The sequence below is a fragment of the Podarcis melisellensis genome (assembly GCF_964234715.1).
Source record: "Podarcis melisellensis genome assembly, chromosome: 3".
NCBI lineage: Eukaryota > Metazoa > Chordata > Lepidosauria > Squamata > Lacertidae > Podarcis > Podarcis melisellensis.
Window position 1 is genome coordinate 82,874,955 of NC_138530.1, and position 27,948 is coordinate 82,902,902.

Genomic DNA, 27,948 nt, shown 5'->3' on the forward strand with positions numbered 1-27,948 from the left:
GGATGGATAGATAGATAGATAGATAGATAGATAGATAGATATAGAGATAGATAGATAGATAGATAGATAGATAGATAGATAGATAGGTAGATAGATAGATAGATATAGATAGATGATAGATATATTTTTTGTGTGTGTGCTGCTTTAAGGTTAGAAAGCTTTTCAATCCTGGGAGTTGAAACTCTGAAAGCAATATTAGATTGCATGTGCAATGGTTATTTTTGGGGTTTGGGAGAAGCAACATGCAATTTCATCAGCAGCACAGGGTATTGTAATAAAGACACTGATCTTGATGTTTTCAGACAGCTCATATTTCTATGTTCAAACATCCATATTTTTTGTCAGGTTTTTTTTAAAGTCAGTCATTATTCTGTAGTTATTGTTTTCTGCAAAAGGGCTGCTGTACAGATACATTTCAGGAATACGTTCACAACTTTCAGGTTAGATATAAACTTTCCTTCAATAACACATTGCTGCTTTCATGTTCACCCAAGATTCAGCCCAGCTATTTTCCCGAAAAGCACTGTGCAGTACTATGCATGCTTACTTGGAATTTAGTCCTGCTGAGTTCAGTGAGGCTTCTTATTGCCAAGTAAGTATGCAGACAATTGCAGCAGCGTCATGATTGACTATAGGCCAAAGTTGCAGATTTTCTTCCACACAAATTGCTTTTTAAAATGTTCATTCAAAGGAACTCTGGTTCAGGATGTTCCCAACATGTGAAAGGGTGGGAGAAACAATTGGAATTTCAAATCAAGATCCTTCATAGCCAGTCATCCTTTATAGGTTATGCCTTAAATCCACCTTAAAATGTAATTCAAACACACCAAGATGTGCCAGGGCTAATGTGCCCTAGGTATTGAGAAATAACAAATAGTTTTAGTCCACCTAATTGAAGAGAAACAGGCATTACAGTTGAACCAGTAGGATTGGTGTTATTCTTCCGTTTCTAATTTTCTGCTTGCTTTTTTCTTTTCTTTTTTAGGAATCTTGGCTTATTCTTTCACGTGTTTTGTGCCTTGTTGACTCCTGTCATTGCTCCATCCAATAAACGCTGATACCATAGAGCTACGTTTCCGGGTATTAAATTAGCCTGTGAAAGGGTTTGCCATAATGTTCAATATGTCATATAGCAAATGAGAAACAAAGGGTTTAAGCATCCTATTTAAGATTTGATTTGGAATCACATCTCCATTTACAGAGAACGTGCCTTGTATTGTTGCACGCCACTCCAATCTCCCAGCAGTGCGAGATTCCAGGGGTTCCAGGTGTTTAACCAGGCTCCATGTTTCCTTTGGGGAATGAGGCACAGCAGAGACTGTACTGTCTTTATGATATATTGTTTATTTACATACATACACAACCTGAACCTGGAGGGGTTCACAGCACTAACACTCCAAGAAGGTCTTGCTTCTCCCATAGGCACAGCCTTGGATCCAAACAGACTTAAGATTTCATGCTCATGCTCTCCAGCTTGCTGCCTTTAACAGCCTGACACCTTTTTGTCCTCCCAGGTCACATCACAGCCAGCTCTAAAAACTCTCCTTCAAACTTCTAAGTAACTCTGAGTTGAGGGAGTGCCTCCTGTCTTTGGTTTCCTAATCACTCATTGTCTTGCTTTTGTTCTCCTAATGGCTCATCTCCCAGGCGACTACCTCATCAGAAAACTGGTCTGGCTTATATTTTAACATTTGCTGAATCCAGGGGTTCAGTGTCCGGCACCCAGAAACTCATAACAGCAGGGAGCCTGGAACTCATAACACAGGGGATTCTGGCACCCACAAACTCATAACAATGTACTGAGCTTGTCAAAATATAATTTTAAAGTGCTGCCAAATAGTATGCTTATACAGACAAGCAGAGTTATTTTAGTTCTTTACACTTCTTTTTTTTACCTTCTGTAGATAGCTTTTTGGCCCCCTTGCGACCTCTCTCATTTTGAAAAATGTTAAGTATGCTGAGAATCAGGCACTCCCTGCATTTGATTACAATTTTTGGTAGTGTTTTGGAGCAAAGGTCATATTTTTGTTGCCACTAGTAGCTTTCCATCAAAATGCTCTGCAACTGCTAAATGTATGTGTAGCAGCAAGGTGTAATCCGAAAGCCAGTGACAAACAGTACAGTGGTACCTCAGGTTAAGTACTTAATTTGTTCCGGAGGTCCGTTCTTAACCTGAAACTGTTCTTATCCTGAAGCACCACTTTAGCTAATGGGGCCTCCCGCTGCCGCCGCACCGCCAGAGCACGATTTCTGTTCTCATCCTGAAGCAAAGTTCTTAACCCGAGGTACTATTTCTGGGTTAACGGAGTCCGTAACCTGAAGCATATGTAACCTGAAGCATATAACCCAAGGTACCACTGTACTTACATGGTTCAATTTAGCAAAGGTTGTTCACTGGCTTCTAAATTCCCATTCTTAGATCTTCCTAGATCATTTCCTTCAGGACTCAGCTGCTTAGGGCTAAGCTACCCTGACCCCCTGTGACATCAGAGCAGCTAAGCCAGAGGGGACACAAGTCTTTCAGAAATATTGAAACTTGAAGCTGTGTTCTAAAATATTCTGTCCCTGTTCTTCCAGCAACACTATGTCTGCATGCTGAAGTGCATGCTGTTGGTAGAAGCTGAGAGAGAGAAAAGAGTTAGACATTGTACATGAATGTAAGAATCCATCCACAGTTCTTCAGTATGCATACCTACTTGCTGCTTATTTCATTTTCAGTCTTTCTAGAAATATAATTGAAATGTTCTTTTGGGTACAGGATTCCAATGTAAACAGCTTTTACCTGGAAATTTACCTATAGATTCTAAATCAAATGAATAATATTCTGCCCTGAGAGTTCTGTCGTAACAGAGTTAGGTGTGCTTAAACTTGTTTAAATTAGAGGACTCAATGCTTTTTTTCTAGAAAAACAGGTGCCGGTACTCACCACGCAAGGGAGGGCTATCGGACCCTGCCAGAGCATCATGACAAACTTCCCCGGCTTTGGGAAGGAGATGTGAGGCTCTGATTTGAGGCAGAAAAATACACTGCCAGGAGGAAAAAGCACTGAGTGGACCTAACCCAGATTTAACACTCTGTTGGATTGTGGCATATGCCTTTTTGTTCTTAAACTACATGTTGCTTTCTATAATGTTTTGGTAGTCCTTACATTTTTTTTTTTTTTTAACAGCATTTGAGAAGCAACAGAATATAAAAGCAAAACAGGAAGTTGAGTTACGGATAAAGGATTCTTTCATAGACCGCCTCTGACCTGCAATTCCCCTCCTGTCATATTAGCCATCTAATTAGACTCACGCTGTTTTGGTACTGTAATAGAATTCAGTGGCATGGCTCTCACTTTATAATCCTTTCATTGGGAAACACTAATTCTCTAAGCTGCCCAAAATAGTTAAAGTACAGTAAGCAGGAATAAAAAAGTGCATTCCCAGAAAATACAGTGGCAAATAATAAGCATACTGCAATGATTACATTTTTCTCATGAAATGAATTTCTTCACAATACCAGAGAAAGTATTAATAATGAAGATGTAATTTCAATCTATCTTGTGTGCGTGTTAGATGTTTTATTACCAACTGATTATATAATAGATTCATATGAAAACTTAACATAGAAATATTACTACCTTGTATAGTAAACTACTTCTGTTCCTGCACGTACCCGACTGACATGTGGCTACCGACACACATCATTTTCGGCCCTGGAAAGGGGTGGAATCGGCAGAATGGGGTGGGGGCAGAATGGGCTTATGCGCTGCTGCAACTCCCCCATACAAATGGGGAGTTGCCTGCAGTGGATCACAGGGATCCATTTCTGTAAGTCATTTTTGAATTTTTTTTGTATCCTTCACCGTAGCTGTCCATTTCACCGTAGCTGTTCCCATAAGTTGTGTATTGGTTCTGTTTTAGAGAAGCTTTGCATATAACTTTTTTTCTGCTAGTGAGTATATAAATTTATTTTCTACGTGGCATGCTCTTCAATATAGTTTGACATAGAATCATAGAATTGTGGAGTTGGAAGGGGACCATGAGGATCATCTAGTTCAACTCCCTTCAATACAAGAGTGGCTGGGTGGCTAATAATAATAATAATAATAATAATAATAATAATAATAATACCATGGGGCTCGAATCCACAACCCTGAGATTAAGAGTCTCATGCTCTACTGACTGAACTATTGCAAAGCTTTCATGTAAGGCCACCAAACCCCTGGAAGCTAGTTTGATAGATGATCTTAGGAACGTGTATTTAGGGACAAGGTTTATAGCCTCCATATGCTGTTAGGTCTTCTCAACCTCACCTGTTGCCCAACCTGTTTGCGGTTCAGATCAGTAAAGTTACTCAAGGTTATCTAGGTACTGTACTTGGTGGTGGTGGTGGTGAGAATATTAAGTTTATGAAATACAGCTTTTTAGAATGTATAAGCTAAAAAAGTTTCCCTTTCCCTAAGTAGTAGTAAGCCTATCTGCTTTTTGTAAGGGGATGGTGCCCCAGCCTGGGTAATAATTCTCCCCCACCAACCTGAGCACTGAAGCTCCCTGCTTCTAAGTCAATAAGTGACAATGAGAAATATCTAAGAAACTAAAGCCAGCGTCCATGCAACACTGATATTTGTCCCCACCTGTTGCTGTTGCAGGAAGCACCTCCTGGTAAGGGGTCTCTAAACAGTGATTATATAGGGTGGGTAAGTGTAGCGTAACTTCAAAGACATTTGCCAGCAGCACTGCAATAGCAGAACAAGTCAGTAGCATATGAGAAATGATGGCAGAGACTTGAGTTATCTGTTTTGCAACACTCACTAGGATTGTGGAGGGGAATAAACTGCAGATCAGACCTAAATCTATTCACAAAAAGCAAGTAAATCACTGCGTTCAAACAAAATGTAAGTTATTCCACCATATTCATTCATTTGCACCCAGTCACACTCAAACTTCATTAAAAGAAAATAACCTAAACAAATGTCAATAGCAACCCACTTCTGTGTCTTGCAACCACTCAGCCTTTGACCAAGGTATGTTGGCAAGTTATTAAGGAAATATTGAATCAGTGAATTTGTGGAATAACTGAAGAATGTGCATAAGTGTATTCAGCAAATTTGTATTGACTACACTCTAGGAGATAGTCAGCTTTACCGTTTTGATGTTCAAACCAAAGGCAAATCATTGTCATCTAATTTGCACCTAATTGCACATGCTTCAAAGGTGTGACAGTTTGTCAAACCAATTAGTTGCTGAAGATTTAATCATAAAAATGAAGATTCTGAGCAAGAAATGTCAGCATAGCAACTTGTAGGACACAATACTACTGAAGCGAATTATTCTTGATATAATTGTCATCATCCCTTTATCTTTATGCTGTGCTCCTAATTCCCTTTCCTGTCATATTTCTTTTGGTTACAGACTCTTGAGTACTCTATATTGCTGTACAGAATACCAAGGCCTTTGCACATTTAGGAGAAAACATGATAGGGAGGGGGCAGTCTGTAAGGAGATTTGGTAACCTAAGATAAATTATGAAAGCAATCAGGTAGAGCTACCATTACTAAAATAATAGTTTAGGGGGAAATGTTTAAAAGTGACACAATGGGTATCTGGGGGGCAGAAAAGGACGGCACCCACGGGCACTGTCCACAGTGTCATGCATTCTGCCTGCCCTACCATCCATGCATTCAGCACATTTGAAAAGGGCAGCCTTCGGCCTTCGGCCTCCCCCAATAAAATATTTGAGGGGGCGGGGCCCTCCAAAGTTGATAGGCATTGCCATTCAAATGGTGTGCGTGTGCCATGTCTGGTGGTCAATTATGCAAGGCACCCAATTATGCTCCCCCACCCCAAGATGTCAAATGCAGGTGCATAACATTGAGGTTAGGGCTAACCCAGGTGGTCCTCCTTCCTCTGTATGCATGCACCAAATGCATGGAGATGACTGTATGAACAGAGTTGAAGAAGTAGGCCAATTTTTCATCTGAATATGGTCCTTACTAGAATAAAGAGAACAATGTTTGAGTTAACACATTAAGATTTTCCATGGAATTCATATTCCACATGCCTTCTCTGTTTGAATAAGTGTGTTTGTGGGAGAGGAGGCATGGGTAAGTCCTTGTGGAACTCATTCCATATGGATGGATGCCTCACTTTCACTCAGCCAGGTGGTTAGCTAGAACACTGTTGTTCTGTTGGACTTTTGAGACTATAACGGATTGGAGTTGAATTCCTGTATTTATTTGCTGCAGCTTATTGACATTTTAATAAGGCGCCCTGATTTGTATTTTGCTGAATTACTGTCATTTCAATTACCTGAATTGGATTTTAATTATTCTTTAGCCATCTTGTGTGCGTGTTTTCAGTGGCAAGTAGGGCATAAATGCCATAATAGGGAAACAATTCCACTTCGACATCTTCCATAGCAGACCTTAAATGTGTGTCTTCTACAGTGTTGTTGTTCAACGTGTTGTTTCCTTTTTAGATGTAAAGATCACTGATGAACTGGAATCTTCAGGCGATGAGATTTTGGCTGCAATAACTACTATACCATATGTCATTGGTTCTCCTGCCCTTCCCACCTCTCTTCCTGAAGATGATATTTTGGGGTCTACAGATCAGATCATTTTATTGCCTGCTGTGACTACCAGTGGTCCTTCTGTTGTCATTGGCCAGTCTTTCGAAGCAACAAGCTCTGGGTGGGCAGTGACTGACGGTGACATCCCTACAGGATTTGACATGGGGGTGCAAGATATTGCTACTGAACTAGATACGGTTGACATCATGAGGCCAGCAACAATTAGTGAGGATGGAAGTGGCTACTATGCACTGCCTGAAACTCCGGATATGACTCCAGCTCCTCCACTGAAGTACGTCACCACCAGCTCAATGACAACTGCAGCCAAAGGCAAAGAGCTAGTAGTCTTCTTCAGCTTGAGAGTAACCAACATGCGGTTTTCCGATGACCTCTTCAATCGGAGTTCCTCAGAATACAAAGCACTCGAACAGCAGTTCATGCAGCTGGTAGGTGGCAAAGAATTGGCTTTAATGCATTTATATTTGCAAGCTGTTACGCCCCCAACCCCGTGCCATTCCCCAAGTTAAAAACAAATTCCAAATAATGGAAAGCATTTAAAAAAAAAAACTGGCACCTACTCTTCTTACTACCCAACCCTGTTCATGATGCTAATCACATGTGATTCTCACATGTTGCTGTTGTTGTTGTTTAGTCGTGTCCAACTCTTCGTGACCCCATGGACCAGAGAACGCCAGGCACTCCTGTCTTCCACTGCCTCCCGCAGTTTGGCCAGACTCATGTTTGAGGCTTCGAGAACACTGTCCAACCATCTCGTCCTCTGTCGTCCCCTTCTCCTTGTGCCCTCCATATTTCCCAACATCAGGGTCTTTTCCAGGGAGTCTTCTCTTCTCATGAGGTGGCCAAAGTATTGGAGCCTCAGCTTTAGGATCTGTCCTTCCAGTGAGCACTCAGGGCTGATTTCCTTAAGAATGGAGAGGTTTGATCTTCTTGCAGTCCATGGGACTCTCAAGAGTCTCCTCCAGCACCATAATTCAAAAGCATCAATTCTTCAGCGATCAGCCTTCTTTATGGTCCAGCTCTCACTTCCATAAATCACTACTGGGAAAGATCCTCAGATGAAGGGCAGCAAAGAAATGTTATTATGATGATGTAGTTTCAACCTCATCCCTGCCTCAACTTGGGTTGGAAGAGGAAGTCAATTCACACTTAACGGCAAACCTAACCTGTGCTTTCTGAAACAATAGAAAACCCCAAACTCATTTTTCAAAATCCGCACTTCCCTGAATTTTATCTGTTTATTCTTCACCTGAGTTGTGTATTTAGCTGTGGTGGTGGTTAAAGTCTTCCTCTCTAATAGCGGCTCTATCACCAGCACCTCTGGAAGAGGGGAAGCTGGAGAGAGAATATTTTAACTTCTCCCACAACGCAGAGCCCAGCAGGCATGAGAGGATAGGGCCTCCCTTTTAGGTGTGCATGAAGTGAAACCAGCACCAGAAGATAAAAAAGATGACATCCCTTGAACTACCTTAGCTACCACTGATCACTCCTGCTGCCATTGCAGGGCGGGACTCTTTTGGCTTCCTCAGCCAGAAGGCTGAGGTTGGAAGTGTGAATAATCATAGCTGGAGGGTGCTAGCTCTCCTTGCCATGAAAGAACATACAAAACATGCTCAGTTATTGGCTATGCAATGCAGAGCTCCCAGTATACACAAGTACTTATTGTTGACTTTGGCAGCTGGGACATAAATATCCAAGGCTCGCTTTTTCCTTTTAACAACTAACAACACGCAAAACTCTCTTGAAACCATAGAACTGCCTTGCCTATGGCTGCAATTCACATTTAAGCATGTTTAAGTCCCATTGATTTCTTTTTTAACTGGATTGCAGCCTATGAAATTTAATTAGAAGGAAAATCACACTCTATCTATCTTAATAGATTATTGAAGAAGATCTAACCAGAGAGACAGTTAAAGACTAACTGAGAAACTTAACCTGGTAGCAGATGTAAAGTCTGCTAATAAAGTCAGTGAAACAGAGCAGTTGATTTATGTTCCCTAAAATGGAAAGTGAAAATAAATGGAATCAATGATACATGGGCAGTGATAGAGGACTTAAAGCAGGCATGTCCAAAGTCCGTTTCGGAGGCCTAATCCTGCACTCCGGTCGATTTAATCTGGCCCCTGTGGCATTTTATTGCCTTGGGTAAAATTGTAAAAAAAAAAACCTCAACAACTTCAACCCTAAAAGAAGCTCAACAACTCCAACCCTTAAAAAAACAAAAAACTTTAGTTGACCCTTTGGTCGGCCCCCACGGCCCTTCACTTCGTAAAATCTGGCCCTCTTTGAAAAGTTTGGACACCACTGACTTAAAGTTTTCTCTTTTCTTTTTTCTTTTTGTAGCTTCTTCCTTACCTACAGTCCAACCTAACAGGCTTCAAGCAACTGGAAATACTGAACTTCCGCAATGGAAGTGTGATTGTCAACAGCAAAATGAAGTTTGCCAAGTCAGTGCCGTACAACATCACAGAGGCTGTCCATTGTGTGCTGGAGGATTTTTGTGACGCAGCAGCTCAGCGCCTTAACCTTGAAATTGACAGCTATTCCCTTGATATTGAGCCAGGTGATGTAAAAAAATGGGGCAGTGGGGGAAGAAACATTGCTCTCTCCTGCAAGCATTTCATGATGTCGGTTGCTGTCTGTAAGACAGGTGGCCCTGGAAGAATGAAAAGCCCCAGGTTGTCTCTAAGTCATGATCAGGGTCCCTCCTGAGAACCCAGTGAAACATGGCACAGAGCCCCAGAGCTTAAATAGCTGCTTTTTATCAACAGAAAATAGCAATTGGGGAAATGTGTATTTTGACAAGAAACATTGCAAGAAATATATGCATTCTAAGCTAACACGAGGTACATGTTGTTTGCACTTTTTTATTTATAACAAAATGTAAAGCTCTTAAGCATTCCTGAAAAGGTAAAGGTAAAGGGATCCCTGACCATTAGGTCCAGTCGTGGCCAACTCTGGGGTTGCGGTGCTCATCTCGCTTTTCTGGCCAAGGGAGCCGGCGTACAGCTTTCAGGTCATGTGGCCAGCATGATTAAGCCGCTTCTGGCGAACCAGAGCAGGGCACGGAAACTCCATTTACCTTCCCGCCGGAGCTGTACCTATTTATCTACTTGCACTTTGAAGTGCTTTTGAACTGCTAGGTTGGCAGGAGCAGGGACCAAGCAACAGGAGCTCACCCCGTCACGGGGATTCAAACTGCTGACCTTCTGATCGGCAAGTCCTAGGCTCTGTGGTTTAACCCACAGCGCCACCCACGTCCCTAAGCATTCCTTAGCATTGACAAAAAGGAACCTAGAGAGAAACTGACTATACTGCATATTTACTTTTATTGGGGAAAAAGGATGCATAGGCCAAAATCAAGGAAGATATTATTTTGCCCACAGTCCAGATGAAGTCAGTGGGAGTTCTGGCAAATGTTCTATGTACTTCACACTTACAGGGAGCACCAACAGAATCACTCAAGAGTAAGAGGCCCATCCTGCCAAGTGCAGCAGCAGTAGCAGGGATCTTGTGCCAGTTAAAGCTACTGGCTGGGAGGGCCCCGCCTGGTGACTGAAACAGTCCTTCTGCAGCTGCAGGTCTGTTGCAGCTTTTAATTGGGAGCAGCTCCTGTAGGGCTGTGGGGAGATTTCCTAGCTGTTCAGTGCCCTGGCCAATGTCCGGCCAAACATCATGTAGAACATGGCAGAGAACTGAGTCTCTCTCTTAATGAATTGACCTTTCCCACAAGCAAATCTAAGAGTAGAATGAAAACTGTGGACTCTTCTTAGAATGTGCTCCCAGAATGTATCTCACATGTCCCAACACAGTCCAAGGATCACTTGGTTTTCTGGTCTGTTACTCTGCTGATTTGTACACACTTCCTATGACAGCTGCAGCACTAAAGAGCATCTGTTTATTTGGCCACCCATTCTACAAAACTGGTGAAAGAGTTCATCAGGCATTGCAGACCTGAGTTCTCATTCCTTTGAAGAGTCACACTTCAGGAACATGGCATAATGGGCACTGAGTACCCTGCTGCGAGATAAGCACATGTCACATTGAGGTTATATGCTTGGGTGGAGTAGGAAGCTGAGTGTGCATTTTTAACAACAGAAAACTGTCTGCTGACCGAGGAAGTGTAAGGAGGCTGGCAGCCAGGCTACTGTAACTGAGAGAACCTTAATGCAAGCACAGACAGTAACTGTGAGAAATATCTCAAGGTGGCATAGCAACTGTGCAATGTGAGCTCCTTATCTGAAGTTGCATGTGTACTTCATGACTTAAAAATGTTGTCTTGACAACAGTCCTGTAGGATCCTCCTTCTACCTCACATCCTGGAATGTTGATACCACATTTAAATGAGATAAACAAGATGGGTGTTAAATTGTGTCCCTTTTCTGACTAGAACAAAGTTTGTGGATTAAAATGTGAGATTCCATGCAGCACTGTAAGCAAAACCAAACATACTTGACCATTTGTTTTTATGTACGTCTGAAGGGATGAGACACTGCAATAGCCAGAGCTCCTCTGGGGGTTCTTCAGCACTTCAGTTTGAGAAGGTTGTAGACATTTGGAGCTGGTTCAGAGGACAACGATGGTCAAGGGTCCTGCAAAGAAGTCCTATGAAGAACGGGTGAAGGAACTAGGTCTCTTTAGCCTGGAGAAGGGAAGACACAGGGGACATGATAGTTGTAGTCAGATACCTGAAGGACTGTCACCTATAAGAGGGCAGAGACATCTTGTCTGCTGCCCGAGAGGGCAGGTCTAGATCTAATGGGATTAAGTAACAGGATGACTTTATAAAAGGATTAGACAAATTCATAGAGGCTAAGGCTTCCAGTGACTACTAATCCTAATAGCTATGTTGTTCCTCCACTGATGGAGGCAATATGCTTCTGAGTACCAGTTGTTTGAAATCATCAGTCAGGTGCAGTTGTGCTCAGGTTCTGTTTGTGGGCTTCCCACAGGCAGCTAATAGAACAGGATACTGAGACTAGATGGGACACTGTTCTGATCCACCAGGGCTGCTCTCCTTGTGCTTTTATGAGGGTGGATGTCAACTGAACGTTAGGAGAAAATAATTAAAGTTAAGAACAGTTCAACAGCAGAACCATTTACCTGGGTGGAGATCCATCTCTTGGGGAATGTTCTTGGTCTGGATTTCCTGCACTGAGCAAGGGATGGGACTAGATTAGGGTTTCCCAAACTTGGGTCTCCAGCTGTTGTTGGACTACAACTCCCATCATCTCCGACGTGTGCCAACTGGAATAAAATATTGGGGGACCCAGGTAAGTTCCACCCCACATAATCACTCACAAGATTCACAAACCATTTGAATGGCAACACCTATCAACTTGGGGGGTCCCTTCAAATATTTTATTGAGGGGCCCTAGGAGTTGGCTCCTATGATCCCTGACCACTGTTCCTGTTAGCTAGGGAAGATGGGAGTTGTAGTTCAAAAACAGCTGAAAATTTTGGGAAACCCTGGACTAGATGAATGAATGAAATATGAATGAAAACTGAAGTTGACAAAAGCCTGATTGGTATATGTAGAAGAACAAATATATCTTGCTTTCCTATTATTTGTTTTAAGGGTAGGATGAAAACTCATTACTTGAAAAAATAGGATTATGTCTGAACCAACTTTGTTCCTAAGATTCTGCAGAAATATATAATCTCCAGATTAAAAGATGGCTTTTATTTCCGAGTTGGGGATTGCTAACTATAACAGATATTCTAATAAATTCTGTGCAAGGCACACAATTACTTGAACCAGTTTCCTTAGCATGTCCTAAAGGATTTTTTAAACACTGTTACATTCTCTTTTTTAAAAAGCCTGGGAGATATAGAATTAAAAGTTCAGTGTTGAGGGAAAATGAGGAAAAGATCTACATACTGGTTCTCAGATATCTGGAGATGAGGCAGACTGCCAAGGAAACTGAGCCAAGTGACACACACAGCTATGAGTCGCAGGCTTGTGTGGGTAGCAGACTATTTCAGAGAGGGAAGAAGACTCCTTTCCAGAAATAAAAGCCCTTCTGGATCAGACCAATGACTTGTCTTGGCCAGGATCCTGCTTCCCACAGTGGTCAAACAGTTGCCTTCAGGAATCCTACAAGCAGGGCTTGAGAGTAGTAGCGCTCTCCCACAGTTGTTCCTAGCTAGTGGTTCTAAGAGTTCTCCATTATTAGTCTGAGCATACGACTGTCACAGGCAGGAGAATCAAGTAAAGAGAAAGCCAGATCACCAAAAAAACAGAATCCATAACTGCAGCTTTTAAATGCAAAATGATGCTGGCTCTTCTTCTAAGATGTATTTTATTGATAGACTCGTACTGTGGGGGGAGCTCCTGTTTCCCTCCTCAGTCAAGAGTAAGTTTTTGCCAAGTGTACGTGGCACTGTGGCAATGGGCCCATTTTTTAAAAAAGATTATCCTTTTCTTTTACAGCTGATCAAGCGGATCCTTGCAAGTTCATGGGATGCGACGAATTTTCACAGTGCGTAAAGAATGACTGGACGAAAGAGGCCGATTGCCTCTGTAAGCCTGGTTATGTACGAAGAGATGGTCTGCCGTGCCGTAGCCTGTGTGAAATTGAGCCACACTTGTGTGTTAATGGTGGCAAATGTGAACTGGTTCCAGGAAGAGGGGCAGTGTGTAGGTAAGTGTCACCACTATTATATTATTATGTATTTATTTATACCCTTCTTTTCCCTTGGCAGTGACTCAAGGCGGCTTAAGGGGGGGGGGATAAGAACAGCTAAAAACATTTTTTATATAAATTATTTGTTTTTAAAAATCATTAAAAACAATTAAACACTAATCAATCAAACACACACACACAATTAAAAACATACAGATATTTATAATAACAGCTGCAGGGCACCAACCCTTTCATTAAAAGAAGTCTGTTCCTTGTTGTCCTTCCGGAAAAGGAAGGAGCCAGTCTAGCTTCTCCAGGGAGGGAGTTCCAAAGTTTTGGGGGCAGCCACTGAGAAGGCCCTATCCCCACATCCCTACCAGGTATGCCTGTGAGGATGGCAGGACCGATTGTGATTATGAATATTGTGAATATCAGTGCTGCTGTAGAATTTGAAATATTTTATGGAATCTACTGCATCATTCAAACAGCATCACATGATAGAATGCAGCCATTATTCTTGGTTAGACATTGACTAGGGAGGGAACAGTGGTTTATGGCATCCGTACAGAAAATTCCCAATTGTAAAGCTCTCTGGTAGCAGGACTGGGAAGATCCCAGGAGAGCTCCCTGCTTGCCATAGCAACAGTACTGGCCTAAATGGGCCAGTGCTATGTTATGCGCCTGTGCTCAGCATCAAGTTTTTGGTTCCCACATAGTCATGTTGACTTCCGGCCTCCATTGTTTGCCATAAGCCGGAATCTACTTCATGCAGCTCAGCGGAAAGGGCTTCAACGTTAAAGGTTATTTTTGTCAGATTTGAACATTGCATGTACTTGTCAACTGTGTAATGGACCAGATGCTTTGTTTAGATTTAGCTCATTTTAAGAATCTGTAAATTGAAGGAGGTAATCTTCGGGGTTTCCTCGTAGTCTAGTTGATAGATACTGACAGGAAATCCTTCAGTCGCCTCATCAGGCATAATAGAAAAACAAAATAAAAACGCAAATCTTCCTATATTCAGGTCCGTTATGGAGAGAGGAATGCATGTGCTTTCTGGTAGCCTATGCACCTGTTATGCTATTGCAAGGGGCATGTGCTAGCAGAACAGAACATTTCCCTCCTCTCCCCTGAAGCCCCCTGCACACCCTCAAAATCAGCTCCAGGGGTTGGGAGACCCTCTGGAGAACATTTTGGGAGTGGGTCAAGTGAGGAGAGGAAACGGAAGTGTCGCTGCACCAGCAGAACTCCACCATGTTGCTTTGGCTACAGTCTCCTGCTTCTATATTCTAAAATGGGAGGTTTGCCTTTCCTTGCCCCCTGGGCACCTCTTGTGAGGAAGACCTGCTCCAAGTTCTTTTCCTTATAGGACCTTCCACCATTCCAAGTGAGCATATGGAGATTCCTGAGGTAAGTATCTGAGGCTTCACCGTGCTTGTGGTGGGAGATGCCACCGTATAGGAAATGAACCTGAATGAACACACATTTGCCTGTCAGCTACTTACACCACGTTATTATTAGCAATTCTATTACAGTGTTATCACCATAATTTATGTACAGCATTTATAGCGCACTCTATAGCAGTCCTCAGGGTGTCTTACAAGAAGAAATCAAACAATTTAAAAGTTAATATGGAACCATAGAATTACAGAGTTGGAAGGGGCCCCGAGGAACTCCCTGCAATGCAGGAATATGCAGCTGTCCTATAGGGGCATCGAACCAGCAACTTTGGCCTTATCAGCACCACGCTTTAGCCAAGTGAGCTATCCTATAAATGACTGGCATTCAGTGGAGTCAGCCCACTTGTGGAATTGACATCCACATGAGCTATAGGACTTCTCCTTCACTCTCTTGCCCCTGTGTGCCTCCAAATTCCACTCTGAGTGGTTGTGGGGACCCCTGGAGCATATCTGAGCTGGGGGAAAGATAGGAAGGGGAAGTTCTACTGGGTCTACTCACACTTTGGGTGCTGGCTGATAAATATAAATGCAGCATAAAAAGTGGAATAAAAAGAAAAGTCCTAAAACCTAACACAGATTAAAGGGTTTGGGACAGGCATGGAGAACCTGTTTTGAATTGTTTTTCCTGCATGCCCTACGTCTTGTTTTGAGATAAAACTGCTATGCTTCCCTTTCCCTCCATGTTTTAGATGCCCAGCCCGTAGAAACAGCCGAGGGCGTTGTGCAAAATACGCTCCAGCACCTACCCGGTCCAACATCTCCAAAGCTTTGATGCTTGGCTTATTAAGCCTAGTTATTCTTCTCGTCACTTTAATATATAAGTTGCGAAGAAAATGCAATACCAAGCCTAAACTGGAGTAAGCAGCTTAACCCTCCCCCAACAGTTTTTTGGAACTTTTAAAAACTACAGACAGGAAGTCTTACCCTAAACAAACATGTTCTGCCTTGTAGAGGTCCTCCTCTCAGCCAAAGCAACACAGAGAATGCTGTCAGAATTAATCCTGCCTTTGACCACCATGAACCCATCAGTAGTTTGTGTCATGGGCCATGTAACGTAAGTGTTTGTATCAGTCCTTCAGAGAGCAGTGATCAAGGAGCATTGCAAAAGCATGAGCACAGAACAGAGCATGGAGGTAAAATGCATGCAAATACTACTCGTTCCTCTTCAACATGTGTCTTCTCTGAGTTGCCCTCGTTAACAACCAACTTCAACTTGCCTCTGGTGTTCCACAACTAAAAAGGACTAACCCTCACTGTCTCTAAAACCTCTTGTCACAGCTTCAGACCAGAACATTCTTTTTAGCACTTCTGCACTGTTAGCACTTTCTGCTCTAGCGTTTTGGCTTTGATGGCTTGCATAGCATGCAGTAAAAATTCATATCCTTCTTTTCCTTACAGGCCACCTGATACAAAGCAAAGACTGATGAGTTAGTATCTGACGCCCTGAATTCTAGGCAACAGTCAGCGGACATAAAGGTTTGTGGTTTTTATTTTTGTAAATAGCTATATATTGTGTGGAAACCTCCTCTCAATACCTTTGAGAGTCAGAACCCACCCTTCATGTATTTATTTGCCAGTGCTATAGTTGAGCCCTTTTTAAAAGAGCCTAAACAATCATTGAAGAGTGGTGTGAAAGTTAAAACTGAACACTACAAAGGCCTGGTACAAACTACTAAAGGAGAGGATCTTGGAGTATAAACTGGATTCCAGGGGTGAGCAAAAATGTCTGTCTGTCATCGTCATCGTCCCCCCTCCCTGAATTCTCTGCCCAACTTGTGGGCAGCAGCATGGTGTGGGTATTGGAAGAAGGAAGCATTTTTCCAGATCTTGTGTCCAAGTGAGGTAGAACCTTCTACTGTGAAATTTCAATTCAGTTAATGATTAGTAGAATACAAACTTACATTTTTGTTTGCACTGGTAGATGAAGGTAACAATGGAATAAGGGAAGGATGGAAGAAGGACTAAGCCAGAAGGACTAAGCACTTTGCTTCCTTCAGCAATTCTAAACAGTATTAACACTGGATCTGTATTTAACTCTGTTAGTGGGCAATAGGGGGTGGGGTTGCCAAATACTCTTGGTGGGAATGGAAATATCCAGCAATTCAGAAGGAGTCCAAAGAAGAAAATATTCTCAGAAAATGTAATAGTTATTTTCTGATAAAGTTTGGCCAATAATTTATCTCAAAAGAAGTCTAAGGTGTGGGACAAGCGTCACTCCAGAAATTAACTCTGGAATCTGAGGGAAAGCTCTCAGTGTCTTTTGAGTCAATGTTGGCCACATTATTGGCACTTTGTTTCCACAGATTTTCACCAAGAGGACTGCTGGTTATACCAAGTTCACTCACCTGGATAAATGGAGTCTTTGGGGGAGGAGGGAGGCAACAACAAAGCTTCAGAAGGCAACCCATACTTTTTTTCCACAACAGTGAACACATTAACTGAAGTTTATATCTGAGTAAAAAACAACAAGGTGGCTGCACCTACTTTCCGTCTAAACTGTTGTCCTCCATTACATAATATCCATGTTATCATGAATGCAGTGCTAAATGTATTTAATAACTGTACAGTGTTTATATGATAAATATTTTTTATTTTAAAGCTTAGATTCAGATGCAGAAGTCTCTGCTGGAAAAGTTACCATTGGTGGTATTCTATCCCAAAATAAATGAACAGAAAAGTGGCCGACCCATATACTAACTACTGGAATGGTTGTCAGTTATGTGGTAGTAACTGTTTTATTATAATTACTGGAGAATCGTATTGAAGGCTTACCATGGGGTTTTCAGCCCTAAACACCACCACCGGTGATTATTATAAGTCTTTATTAAATTTGTTAGTCACTTTCTCTTGTTCAGGGCAACCTAAAGTGACCTACAATCAGACAGACAGAAACTAAACCCCACAACGCTGTTCTTTTACAGATATAAAGACATTAAGTGGACATTTTTATTTTAACTATAATTGCTAAGATATTTTCCTATATGCATTTGAGAATCGGCCTGTAAATTTTAGGCTGTGTGTATAAGGGATGTGTTTGCTATCATATAGTTGTGATAGACTGCAGTAATTGTTTTTGTTTGCACAGAACAGACACCAAGCCACTAATGTGGTGTGATTTGTTACTGTACAAGACTTCTCAACTAGCAACATGCAGGCACATCTAGTAAGATTTTTCAAAAAATGGACACCCCCCCCCCCAACTACAACCCACACTTCTGTGTTGGGTCATTTGTCTAAATGGAATAATAGGTTGTGCAGAACGTTCAATGCACGCTAAGCACCCCATAACTGGTAGTGATCCGAATTGCTTTCAGTAAAAACAAAGTGCTTCAGGTGTCTGCAGCAAGTAGGGGGTAGAGACTTGTTGGATAGGTTGGTGCATGTGCATAATGCTACAACCAGCCGGGAATATGCATGAGCCTCAATTTCAAATATTCTAAAGCAGCAAGAGATGAGGAAGTGCAGCTTAGAGGTCCTTTTTCACCCCAACCCCCAGATGTACAGAATATCCAAAGGCAGAATTATTTAAAGTTAGGTGTGCCTAGGAACCGAGCACTAAGGGGAAGTCTTTTACTAGGGCTAGCATTGCTTCCTTTCTTTTTTGGAGCGGCAGGTGTTTTCCTTTAATTATCAAGTGCATTTCTGCTCTGGGTATAATCCTAGTGCCCTGAACCATCTCTCCTTCCTGCGTGCATTTAGGCAATACAGCTTATATAAACAATACCATGGCTAATTGCTTCTCTTAAATGTTTACTCAGAGCCAATACCTGTAAGAGTTGAGCTAACTAATCTTCATCTATTTATTTTATGGTGTCAAGAAAGTCGCCTGCCAAGTTATATTCTCATATGGGCTCTTAGACGCCGCGTTAGAGGTAGTCAGCCGCCTCAAGGTAAAAAAAATGTTGAGTTTACAGTCAAGTGTAACATTATTTATATATACATGGAGAAGATCTCATCTTAACGTCAGTGAGGAAGCTTACATGGATGCCAAGGTACCATTTCACAGCCTAGATGACATCTTTAGGGCATATATCTGAAGATATCCCACTATACACCAGGCACTATTGGAGGTTGTGTAAGTTAAGATTCCTCATTGTATTCAATATATTTTCATTTCAGAGCTATTTTTTTTGTATATGTTTATTCATACCAATTTCTATAAGAAAAACAATAGAAATCGTTTTTACATGTCAGTTTTAATAATGAAACAATTGTTCTTGACCATAATTTATCATTTTCAAATATTAATTACCAAATATCTTTGCTGGATGAGAGAATGTTTTGTATTTCAATAAAATAATAAAATATTTAACTAGAGTGTAGACAGACTGTATTTCTATGTTATATATCAGAAAAATGTCTGCTTAGTAGTTAAAAGGTTTTTTCCTTTTTTGCGCATCTGGGATGCATGCATATATATAACATAAAATATTTAAAAGCGATATAAGGGCAATCAAAAATATTTTATAATCTTACAAAATATTAAATCCAGTGCTTGTTTTAAAGTAAGTTGTAAACAACTTCATTTGATTCCAGTTGGCTTATGGTCACAACTATCTTTAATTGGGTCGTGGAAAATAATGGTGCCTATTTGAGAAAAAAGCATTAGTTGGTAAGAAGAATGTTAGAAACAATGACAACCCTCGACACACACACCCCGCCACCCCCCAAAAGTTCCACGTTGGAATATTATGCAAGCCAGTTCATGAGACAGTTTTAGAAGCCAGTACAGTGGTACCTCGGTTTATGAATTTAATCCGTTCCAGAAGTCCGTTCTTAAACCAAAACCGTTTTTAAACTGAAGCATGCTTTCCCTAATGAGGCCTCCCTTCCACCATTTGTATTCCGTTCTTAGACAGAGGTAAAGTTTTCAAACCGGGACACTATTACCGGTTTTGTGGAGTTCGTAAACCAAATCGTTCTTAAACTGGACTGTTCTTAAATCGAGGTACCACTGTATTACTTTAATATCAAATGTTGTTCGTTTATTTGCTTTAATGGTTAAACTGACTTGAGAAAGCAAAGTGCAAGTTTCACAGCTCCCCCAGTCATTCTCACTCTTTCTTAAATAAATAATATCCCAGAGAGATCAATGGAGTGTTTTTATTTTGCAGCAATTTTCAGTACATCATTAAGGTCATTTGACAAAGTACTTAAAACAGTTTAGGGTGAAAATAACCCAGGGATAAAGTAGGCAGAGATACCAGAAGCTGAGGAAATTTTCAATGGAATGTTAAAGACATTGTGCTATTTTCTGAAGGGAAACTTCTGTATAGGTTTTACGTTCCCAGTAAAGTAACATGAGTTGAGACACAGGGCATGTTTATAACTGCATTTTCATTACTCAGTGACTGCAACCAGCATGTGAAACAGTCATCGCAGACCAAACACTATAGAAAGAACTTCAGCAGAACATCACATCCCCTGAAACAATAATCGGAATCCATTCAGGTGTATTCAAGTAATGTACATGCATAAGTAAAACAGCACCGCCCTTCCAGAGATCTCATAACCAAAAGACAGCAGTAGGTCCATTTCTAGTTGCAACACAGGGCTTAACTTGTTTTCTCTTAAGCAACACATGGTGGTTACTAATTTTCATGACAAAGCATGTAGCCAGTTTATATGGAAGTGTGAGATATTGCAGTTATCATCTCATCACATGCAAGCAATTGGGGGCTCCTTTTTCACAACCACTTCCTAGGATTCATTTGCTCATGGCCTTGCTTCCCAAATATAATGCATACAACTCATCGATTATGCAAGCCTACGCTCTTAACTTTCAGTTACTCCTCCCTTTTTTGTAAGCTGTACCTTTAAATTACAACACAGAAAATATTTTAAAGGAGAAAGTGCATCTTCTATATGCCATTAACAATTTGATGCGATATGGGGTCCATAAGAAACAGCCCCAGACATGCCAAGGAAAGTGAGCGGCAGCAGTAATTAACGAGGGTTTCTTTAAAATAAAAAATAAAAAAGCATGCATAATGTCAATAACTGTTTGGGAGGATACAGAGACCATAAGAACATACACAGGGTAAGAGGCATTTTTAAACTGAATGTGATTCTAGTAGGAAACACAGAGAGGTATGAAACTCTCATGTAATGTAACATATCTATTCCTCATTAACTATTCTCCACCCCACTTTCTCGAAACCTCTTCGCCATAAAAATCATTGTGTTATCCACAGTGCTTTTTTAGAAGAAGAAGAAGAAGAAAAAAGGTGCCGGTACTCACCATGAAGTTGTTACAGTAAGTGACACACTTTTAACATCTGAGGGAGAAAAGGTGCCAATACCGTGTGCCCTTGAGTACCCCCAGGAAAAAAAGCTCTGGTTATCCAACTGGCCTTGTATCTATTTGTGACACCAATCAGATCTAAAGCATAGCCTTCACCTAGTGAAGTATCTGATTAGATCATGGTCAGTTAATGCTTAGCTTATGACTATATCATTAATTCTAACATCCAGTCCCTATGGCCTCAGTTCAGCAATTTTGCATGAATATACTAATCTTGTTCTGCCTAACATTGATTAGAGGGGTTCTGCGAGTTCAGGACCAGCACAAAAATCCTCTCTCGCTCTAGCCCTACATGGCAAAAAATGTGTTGTATGCATTGTTCCTCTTGCTGGATCCTAACCATCCAAAACAGAGGGCTCCATACATAAACTTGGATCCCATGAACTGCAAGCAGGCTCTGTGCTGCCTCCTCCTTCCTGTTGCTCCTTTTGACCTAAAATCAGGGTTTTTCCAAAATAGCAAATGGCGCAATGCAGGAGGCTGGGGACAGCAAGACCCTCCTTTGTGCGATTAGAAGTGCCTTTAAATTGGGGCATGCTTGTGACCCTCTAGATTTTGCTGGGCTCTGATTCCCATCAACTTCAGCCAGAACGGCCAATGGTGAGAATTTTAGTTCAACAACATCTGGCGAGCAACAGGTTCCTCATCCCTAGATTTAAGTCATGGTTCCCACTGGGGGGTGAAGGTTGCATGTGCAACCTCTGATGGATTTTTGGTGGTGGCAACTTCGACAATCAAGGCTGTCAGAGCTGATCATGCCAACCAGATCTTCAGAAAGTTGATGTGCAGGAATAGGGGCTTTTTACAGACTGAAGACAAGATGGAAATAGACAGGGTGTGAACAGTTTTAAACCATGCATTAAAATTGGAGGTTAATAAATATTGCAGTTTTACATCCTCTCGACCCTGTCCCAAAGTTGGGAGCCATGTGGCCGCTTAGCGTTTTACATTGATAGTTTTTACACTGCAGAGGGTATTTTTGCCAAGAGGCATGCTATGGCAGAAGGCAGTGACAATGGTGTGCTTAGAAAGTATATTGAAGAATTAAAAACTACAGCCCAGAAATGTAATTAGCTTCTTAATATAATAAGGGAGGGGAAGCCTCCCCAAATTCAATCTGTTTCCCTCCCAACCAGACAATACTTATTTCCCCAAATCTCCTAACACTGAGATAACACCAAGGTTTAATCTGTTGATATTAGCCAGCTATAGGGCTATCCGGCAACATCAATAAAAGGCAACTTCCATCTGTGTGAAACAAGTAATCGTTATACATAAGAAATTTAATTACCATCCAGGGTACATTAGCAAAAAAAAAGCAACCCACAAAGCCTGAAGTTGGAAGATTAGCTGCAAAAAAAAATAAAAAAAAAAATCTGTAAGATTAGAAGAAAAGTTTATTACTTTAACACTATGAAGTTAAGCCATTTGAAGCAGCATGGCGCAATTAGAAATTCCAGTGCTGTGCCACTCGTCAAGAGTCTGAAAGTTTCTGACAGAAGCCACCTAATCCCATGTGCATTGCACTGAAGTACAAAGGAACAGCAAAATTCAGCTGACAAATAGGCTGTGCTGTCATGAAAAATGGAACCCACTTCCCTTACGCTTTCAGTCCTAAATGTATCTAGATATATATTTTTGTAAAATATTGCTTAACTCTGTCTTACTTTGTTTGACTAAGAAAGTTATAACCGAAAAATAAAAATGAAGAATTGCCTGAACAAATTTGTCTTGTAAAAAATAGTTAAAAAAGGAAAAACCCACTGCTTAGTAAACTCAGCATGCATCAGCAAATCTATCCCTAAGTACTCCAGACACAATTGTCCTGCTCTCAGTATTTGAAATCCTGCAATCTACCTAAGACACATTTCCCAAAATGCTTTCTTGTGGACATCTACCTAGATGTCAAGCAGTTTTCATAAGTTGCACATGAAGTCTTTCATCTTATAAAAGTTTTTTTTTTTAACCTCTACAGTAGAAGTTAACAATAAGGCCTCACAATTCCAGTTATAAGATGCAATGTACTTTTTTTTTCTTTTTGCTATGCTATCTTGAAGGAGAGACTAACATTCTGGGTATCACAAAGGAATTAACAGTGTAAAGAGGAAGACAAAATGCAGTCATTGTTATGTAGTTAAATCCCAGTAGAGTGTTACTCTATGTTACAGCACTTTGAGTGTCATGACAGATGCTATGGGCAGGGATTGGTGCATGAATGAAAAAAGCAAACCACGTAGTTGGCTGAAACGGATGCTCAGACCCTCAGAACTAGTGAATTCACTACACAAATTAAAACATCAGAAATACAAATTAAAAACTGCCACATTAATAAAATCTGTTTACTTTATATTAAACATCTCTAGACAATTACAGAATGTTTAAGTGTCCTCTGCTGCTCAGAGGAATTCTTCCCTTTATTGTTAAGGTGTGGGGGGGGACCAAGTGTTAATGTAGAAAGTGACTACTTATTTCAACAGGTTCTGCAACATAGCAGTTGCATACGTAGGCCGAGCTTGTTTGCTCTCAATCGCATTTTGAAGATACTGGATTCCCCCACAGCGCTCCCAGATCTCTTCAAACTGCCTCGGCAAAATCTCAGCTCCACGCTTACGAGTCAAGCCAGTCTCTTCAAGATTCAGCTCACACATCTCCATGTCATCCTTGCCTGGGATGTCAAAAAAAAAAAAAAAGAGGGGGGGGGGAGAGGAAAAACACCACCAGATTTAACAAAACATACAATGGGTTTCCAGTTTCTCCTAGACTTACTGGACTTACTGTGTTGTGTTTATTTTTTAACACATACAGTGGTACCTCGGGTTACATACGCTTCAGGTTACATACGCTTCAGGTTACAGACTCCGCTAACCCAGAAATAGTGCTTCAGGTTAAGAACTTTGCTTCAGGATGAGAACAGAAATTGTGCTCCGGCGGCGCGGCGGCGGCAGCAGGAGGCCCCATTAGCTAAAGTGCTGCTTCAGGTTAAGAACACTTTCAGGTTAAGAACGGACCTCCAGAACGAATTAAGTACTTAACCCGAGGTACCACTGTACTCATAAAGTTGAAACAAAGTGACAGTGAACATGAGAAAGGCATTACCTCAGTACTAAAAATATTGCCAGAGATCTTAAGAGCATACACGCATACACACACACACACACACACACACACACTTTGTATTTGTACACATAATATAAACTCTGGGAACCTTCAGGAACAGTTATGTGATACAACATGAGATACTGGGACTATAAATCAAAAACTAGAAGCCCAAAGCTTCTTTAGATACAAGACATTGCTTTGAGAGTAAGGAATAACAAGACTCCATTCTTCATAAAAGGGCAAAAGAAAAATAAGTGAAGTAAGATATAATGTCTTGGATGTAAAACCCCAGTCTGAAAATGTTTCAGTGATACTATTCAGTTCTCTTGCCAGCCTGTACCACTTCAGAATCTAAAAGTCTCCTCTCATGTGGAGAGAAAGCTGGACTTAAGAGTCTTCCCCATAGCAATATTGCCACAAGGAGGGCAACTGCAACACAATCACACGGTGATCAAATGACAGAAGATTTGAGTGTTGGCACGTGCACAGCACACTTAGAGAAATATTGCATACTTTTACAGGGCTTCCTTTGGTTTGGTTATGGGCACTGTTAGCTTTCCACACCACTTACTAGTGCATTTCCTTAGAAGTGAGAAATTAACAATAGCAGAGGATTGGTTCACATTTACACGCCCATCACTTGATGATTGCAGCATCAACTACAGGCGAAATGTTATGACTTCTCTGCCTTGTATGTACACAGTGCTTTTCAAGGGGATCAGCTCAGCAATTTAATTGCACACCAAGTGATGTAGAAGGATGTATGAACTGAACCATGGTCTGTGGCACTGTAGCTAAACAGTGGGTAGTGTGGTTTTAAACGCTAAATGCTTACCCAGACATTTATGATGACTTTTTCTGAAAATGTGAGCATCCCATTTTTTTTAATAAACAAGAGATAATCAGTATTCGGTTTTGCTTCAGTCTCATTAAATGAACTAAATTACGCTTGCTTGGATATATGGGATTTTGTTTAAAATCAGGCCATATAGATTAAGAGCAGTGTCTTACAGTAATACTCATCTGTATAACAGTCTGTATTAAGTACTGAAATGTGTTTAGGAGCTGCCAAATAATGTAGTTATTCTCATTACTCTAATTAAGGACTGATGTCTTTGGAAATTAGGGAGACCAAGCTTAATTAAACACATCCATTTTTATCAACAGGTCCCTTTCCCTCCATTCCTTGTAAAAAATGCATTGTGCTTCATACATTTCCTTTAGCCCAGTGACTCAAGGTTTCTCCATTCCCTCCAGTGTCAAGGATACTGGTGCATGAAATACTGTTCTAACCCTTTGTGTAAGCCCTATTTGTATTGGAATTCTAGGATAGCTCTGGAGCAAAATGGATCCTGGATTTTTTGGTACTTCCTGCTAGACTGGCCTTTGAACACATTTTCTTCTATTTAAAGAAGAAAATGAGGGTGTGAGAGGCATAGGAGCTGCTGTTTCCCCCTATTTTCCTTGAAAGTAGCAGCAGAATAACTTGTTCAAAGGCCAATCTAGTAGGAAGAATGAAAACTAAGTTAAAACGTCTAAAGCTGTAAGGATGCTCTGCAAATAAAATACTGATATAACAAAACCATCATTCACTGCTTTGCTTAAGTGATTATGGGGTGTTTCATAATAAAGTTGGTTATATGATGGTACAGCCTTTTTGAATACAGCATTTGGATTCTATTTGTAACTCCTCTTTCCTGCAACATAGCTCAAATCTCAGTTTGTTTGTTTTTTTCCACTAAAAGGGGCCCAGGATTCCACTTTTCATTGCATAACAAAACTAAAAATGAATACCAACCAGCCACTAGCAAGATAGGTGGCTTATCAGGATGAAGCTCCATTTGACGAGCAATCCATGGTCCATCAAAGTGCGCATACCACCAGCCTTTCTTCTTGTTCTGTGGATCTTTGTATTGGTCCGCCGGGCGGATGAACGGAATACGGAAGTAACGCTGCTGCCGACTCATCTCTGCCTCTTGCTGCTGCCTGGCAGACAACTGGCTTGTTGGGTTCTGTTGAGCTACGAGGAATAACTAAGGTTAACATTCGCAAGCCAAGGATCAAAATCAATCTTCAGTACAGTTACTTCTGTTGTTTAATCTACATAGAAAGTAGGAAAATTGTGAAAATATGATTACAGTGGTACCGTGGTACTCGAAGGGCTTGGCTCCTGAACAAATCGGCTCCCGAACGCCGTAACCCTGGAAGTGAGTGTTCCAGTTTGCAAATGTTTCTCAGAAGCCAGGTGTCTGACACAGCTTCCAGTTGAATGCAGGAAGCTCCGGCAGCCAATTAGAAGCTGCACCTTGGTTTTCGAATGGTTTCGGGAGTCGGACCGACTCCCGGAATGGATTAAGTTTGAGAATCAAGGTACCACTGTTTGTATTCCATAGCAGGGAAATGAATCACAATACTGCTCCCAAAGGAAACACCTTAAAGCATAGTTTCACAAGTTAAGTTACCCTACAACCTGGAGTAGATACGAACGGCATAAGAGAAGGTGAATGATAGGTACAGGTTGAGAAACAGTCACCGCTTAGCTTACCTGAAATCCCACATTCTGAGAGAGAGAAGGGGAGGGCCATTTCCTGAACTTTGAGAGACTTGAACTTGGCAAAAATGCCATTAATATAATTAATCATGAATTCACAATAGCATTACATAAATCTGATCCAGTAGTAGAAACTGGTCCCTTAGTTTGCACTAAAACCTGTTGCAGATGTTAACTGGAACCAGGCTCAGAAGTAGCCTCAACTTGATTGCAACTTCCCACATTGCCATTGAAACTCAATGCATACTGTTCAAGTTCATCTAACAAAGAACTCTTCTCAACAACTGTTTATGTTGTGAACCACCCTGAGATCTATAGATGAAGGGTGGTATGCAAATTTAATAAGTAATAATATATATATTTTAAAGATGCTAAGAATACAACTGTTGTAGGCAACTAAACAGAAAAGACATTTCAGTAATTCAGTATTAAAATAATTAACATTGAATTCCTCTGTTAGCCAACCAACTTTAAGTAGTGAATCTGGTTATGAACTCTGCCTGGCTCAATAAAAAATGATGAGCTGCTATAACATCTGATTTATTTATTCCATCCCCTCCCAATTTATAGGCAACATATTGGCAACTAGGAACAGAAAATAAGTGTATCTTGCCCTCATTCATACATGTGGTGTTAATAAATCCAGAAATAGCCATTGCTTATCCCAGTGTAGAAATGAGTAAAAAGACCCTTTTGCTATAATTAGGCTTTAAACCATAAATATTATGTCCAATTTATCCATTGGCATCACCGGCAAACATTCATGTAAATAGTTAGTGTGTATTTTTCTGGGAGAATTATTAATCCTGTTTATTTTCATTTAAATTAACTGACATGCAAAGCAATACATCTATTTCTGTAAGTCTCCTCAATATACTCTGAAGTAAATGGAGGCTGTGGCTTTCACGAATGTGCATAAGGGTGAGCCATAAAGAGGGCTGAGAATTAAGAGCATTTTATTGGCACTCAAAGGCAGCTAGACAGGTCTTTTTCCTCATCCTCCTGTACTCAGACCAAGGATATTCTGCAGAGTAAACAAAGCCCTTTGGAAAAGAGAGATTAATTTCCTCCTCCTAAAACCAGCACCGTAGATGTTAATTTTTATTCTAAGGTTAGTCGATTAACAACAGTTTGAGTGTTTTGCTACAACAGAAAAAGATGTCTCTGACAGGCACAAGCTGCGGAAATGCCGCATCATATGAATTTATCACCATTCCTTTTTATAATTAAGAACAATATTCTTATGGTAACATGAATATCATCATGGGCTGCTATCTTTTTCCTGCAGCTCCCTGAGCACTTTTAGATGACAAAATAATTACCAGGCCAAGTATGATG

At 40.9% G+C, this 27,948-nt stretch overlaps 2 protein-coding genes across 10 annotated transcripts in view; one reads left to right on the forward strand and one right to left on the reverse strand.

The window, feature by feature from the left end:
* The window catches only part of IMPG1 (interphotoreceptor matrix proteoglycan 1), a 69,761-nt gene extending 49,768 nt beyond the window's left edge, over nucleotides 1–19,993 (forward strand). For 3 of the 6 annotated variants that reach the window (XM_081904860.1, XM_081904864.1, XM_081904863.1), the window contains exons 13-17: nucleotides 6,463–7,001; nucleotides 8,917–9,136; nucleotides 13,007–13,217; nucleotides 15,346–15,513; nucleotides 15,608–16,042. In XM_081904860.1, coding sequence (XP_081760986.1) covers nucleotides 6,463–7,001; nucleotides 8,917–9,136; nucleotides 13,007–13,217; nucleotides 15,346–15,513; nucleotides 15,608–15,893 — 1,424 coding nt within the window. In that variant the 3' untranslated portion in view covers nucleotides 15,894–16,042. The other 3 variants (XM_081904861.1, XM_081904862.1, XM_081904865.1) reach the window with 3 other exon arrangements.
* MYO6 (myosin VI) overlaps nucleotides 19,746–27,948 on the reverse strand; it is a 112,970-nt gene continuing 104,767 nt past the window's right edge. For all 4 annotated transcript variants that reach the window (XM_081904850.1, XM_081904849.1, XM_081904852.1 and 1 more), the window contains 2 exons: nucleotides 25,858–26,079; nucleotides 19,746–23,625 (listed from right to left, as the gene is read on the reverse strand). In XM_081904850.1, the coding sequence (XP_081760976.1) occupies nucleotides 23,426–23,625; nucleotides 25,858–26,079 (422 nt within the window). In that variant the 3' untranslated portion in view covers nucleotides 19,746–23,425. The remainder of the gene's footprint in view (nucleotides 23,626–25,857; nucleotides 26,080–27,948) is intronic.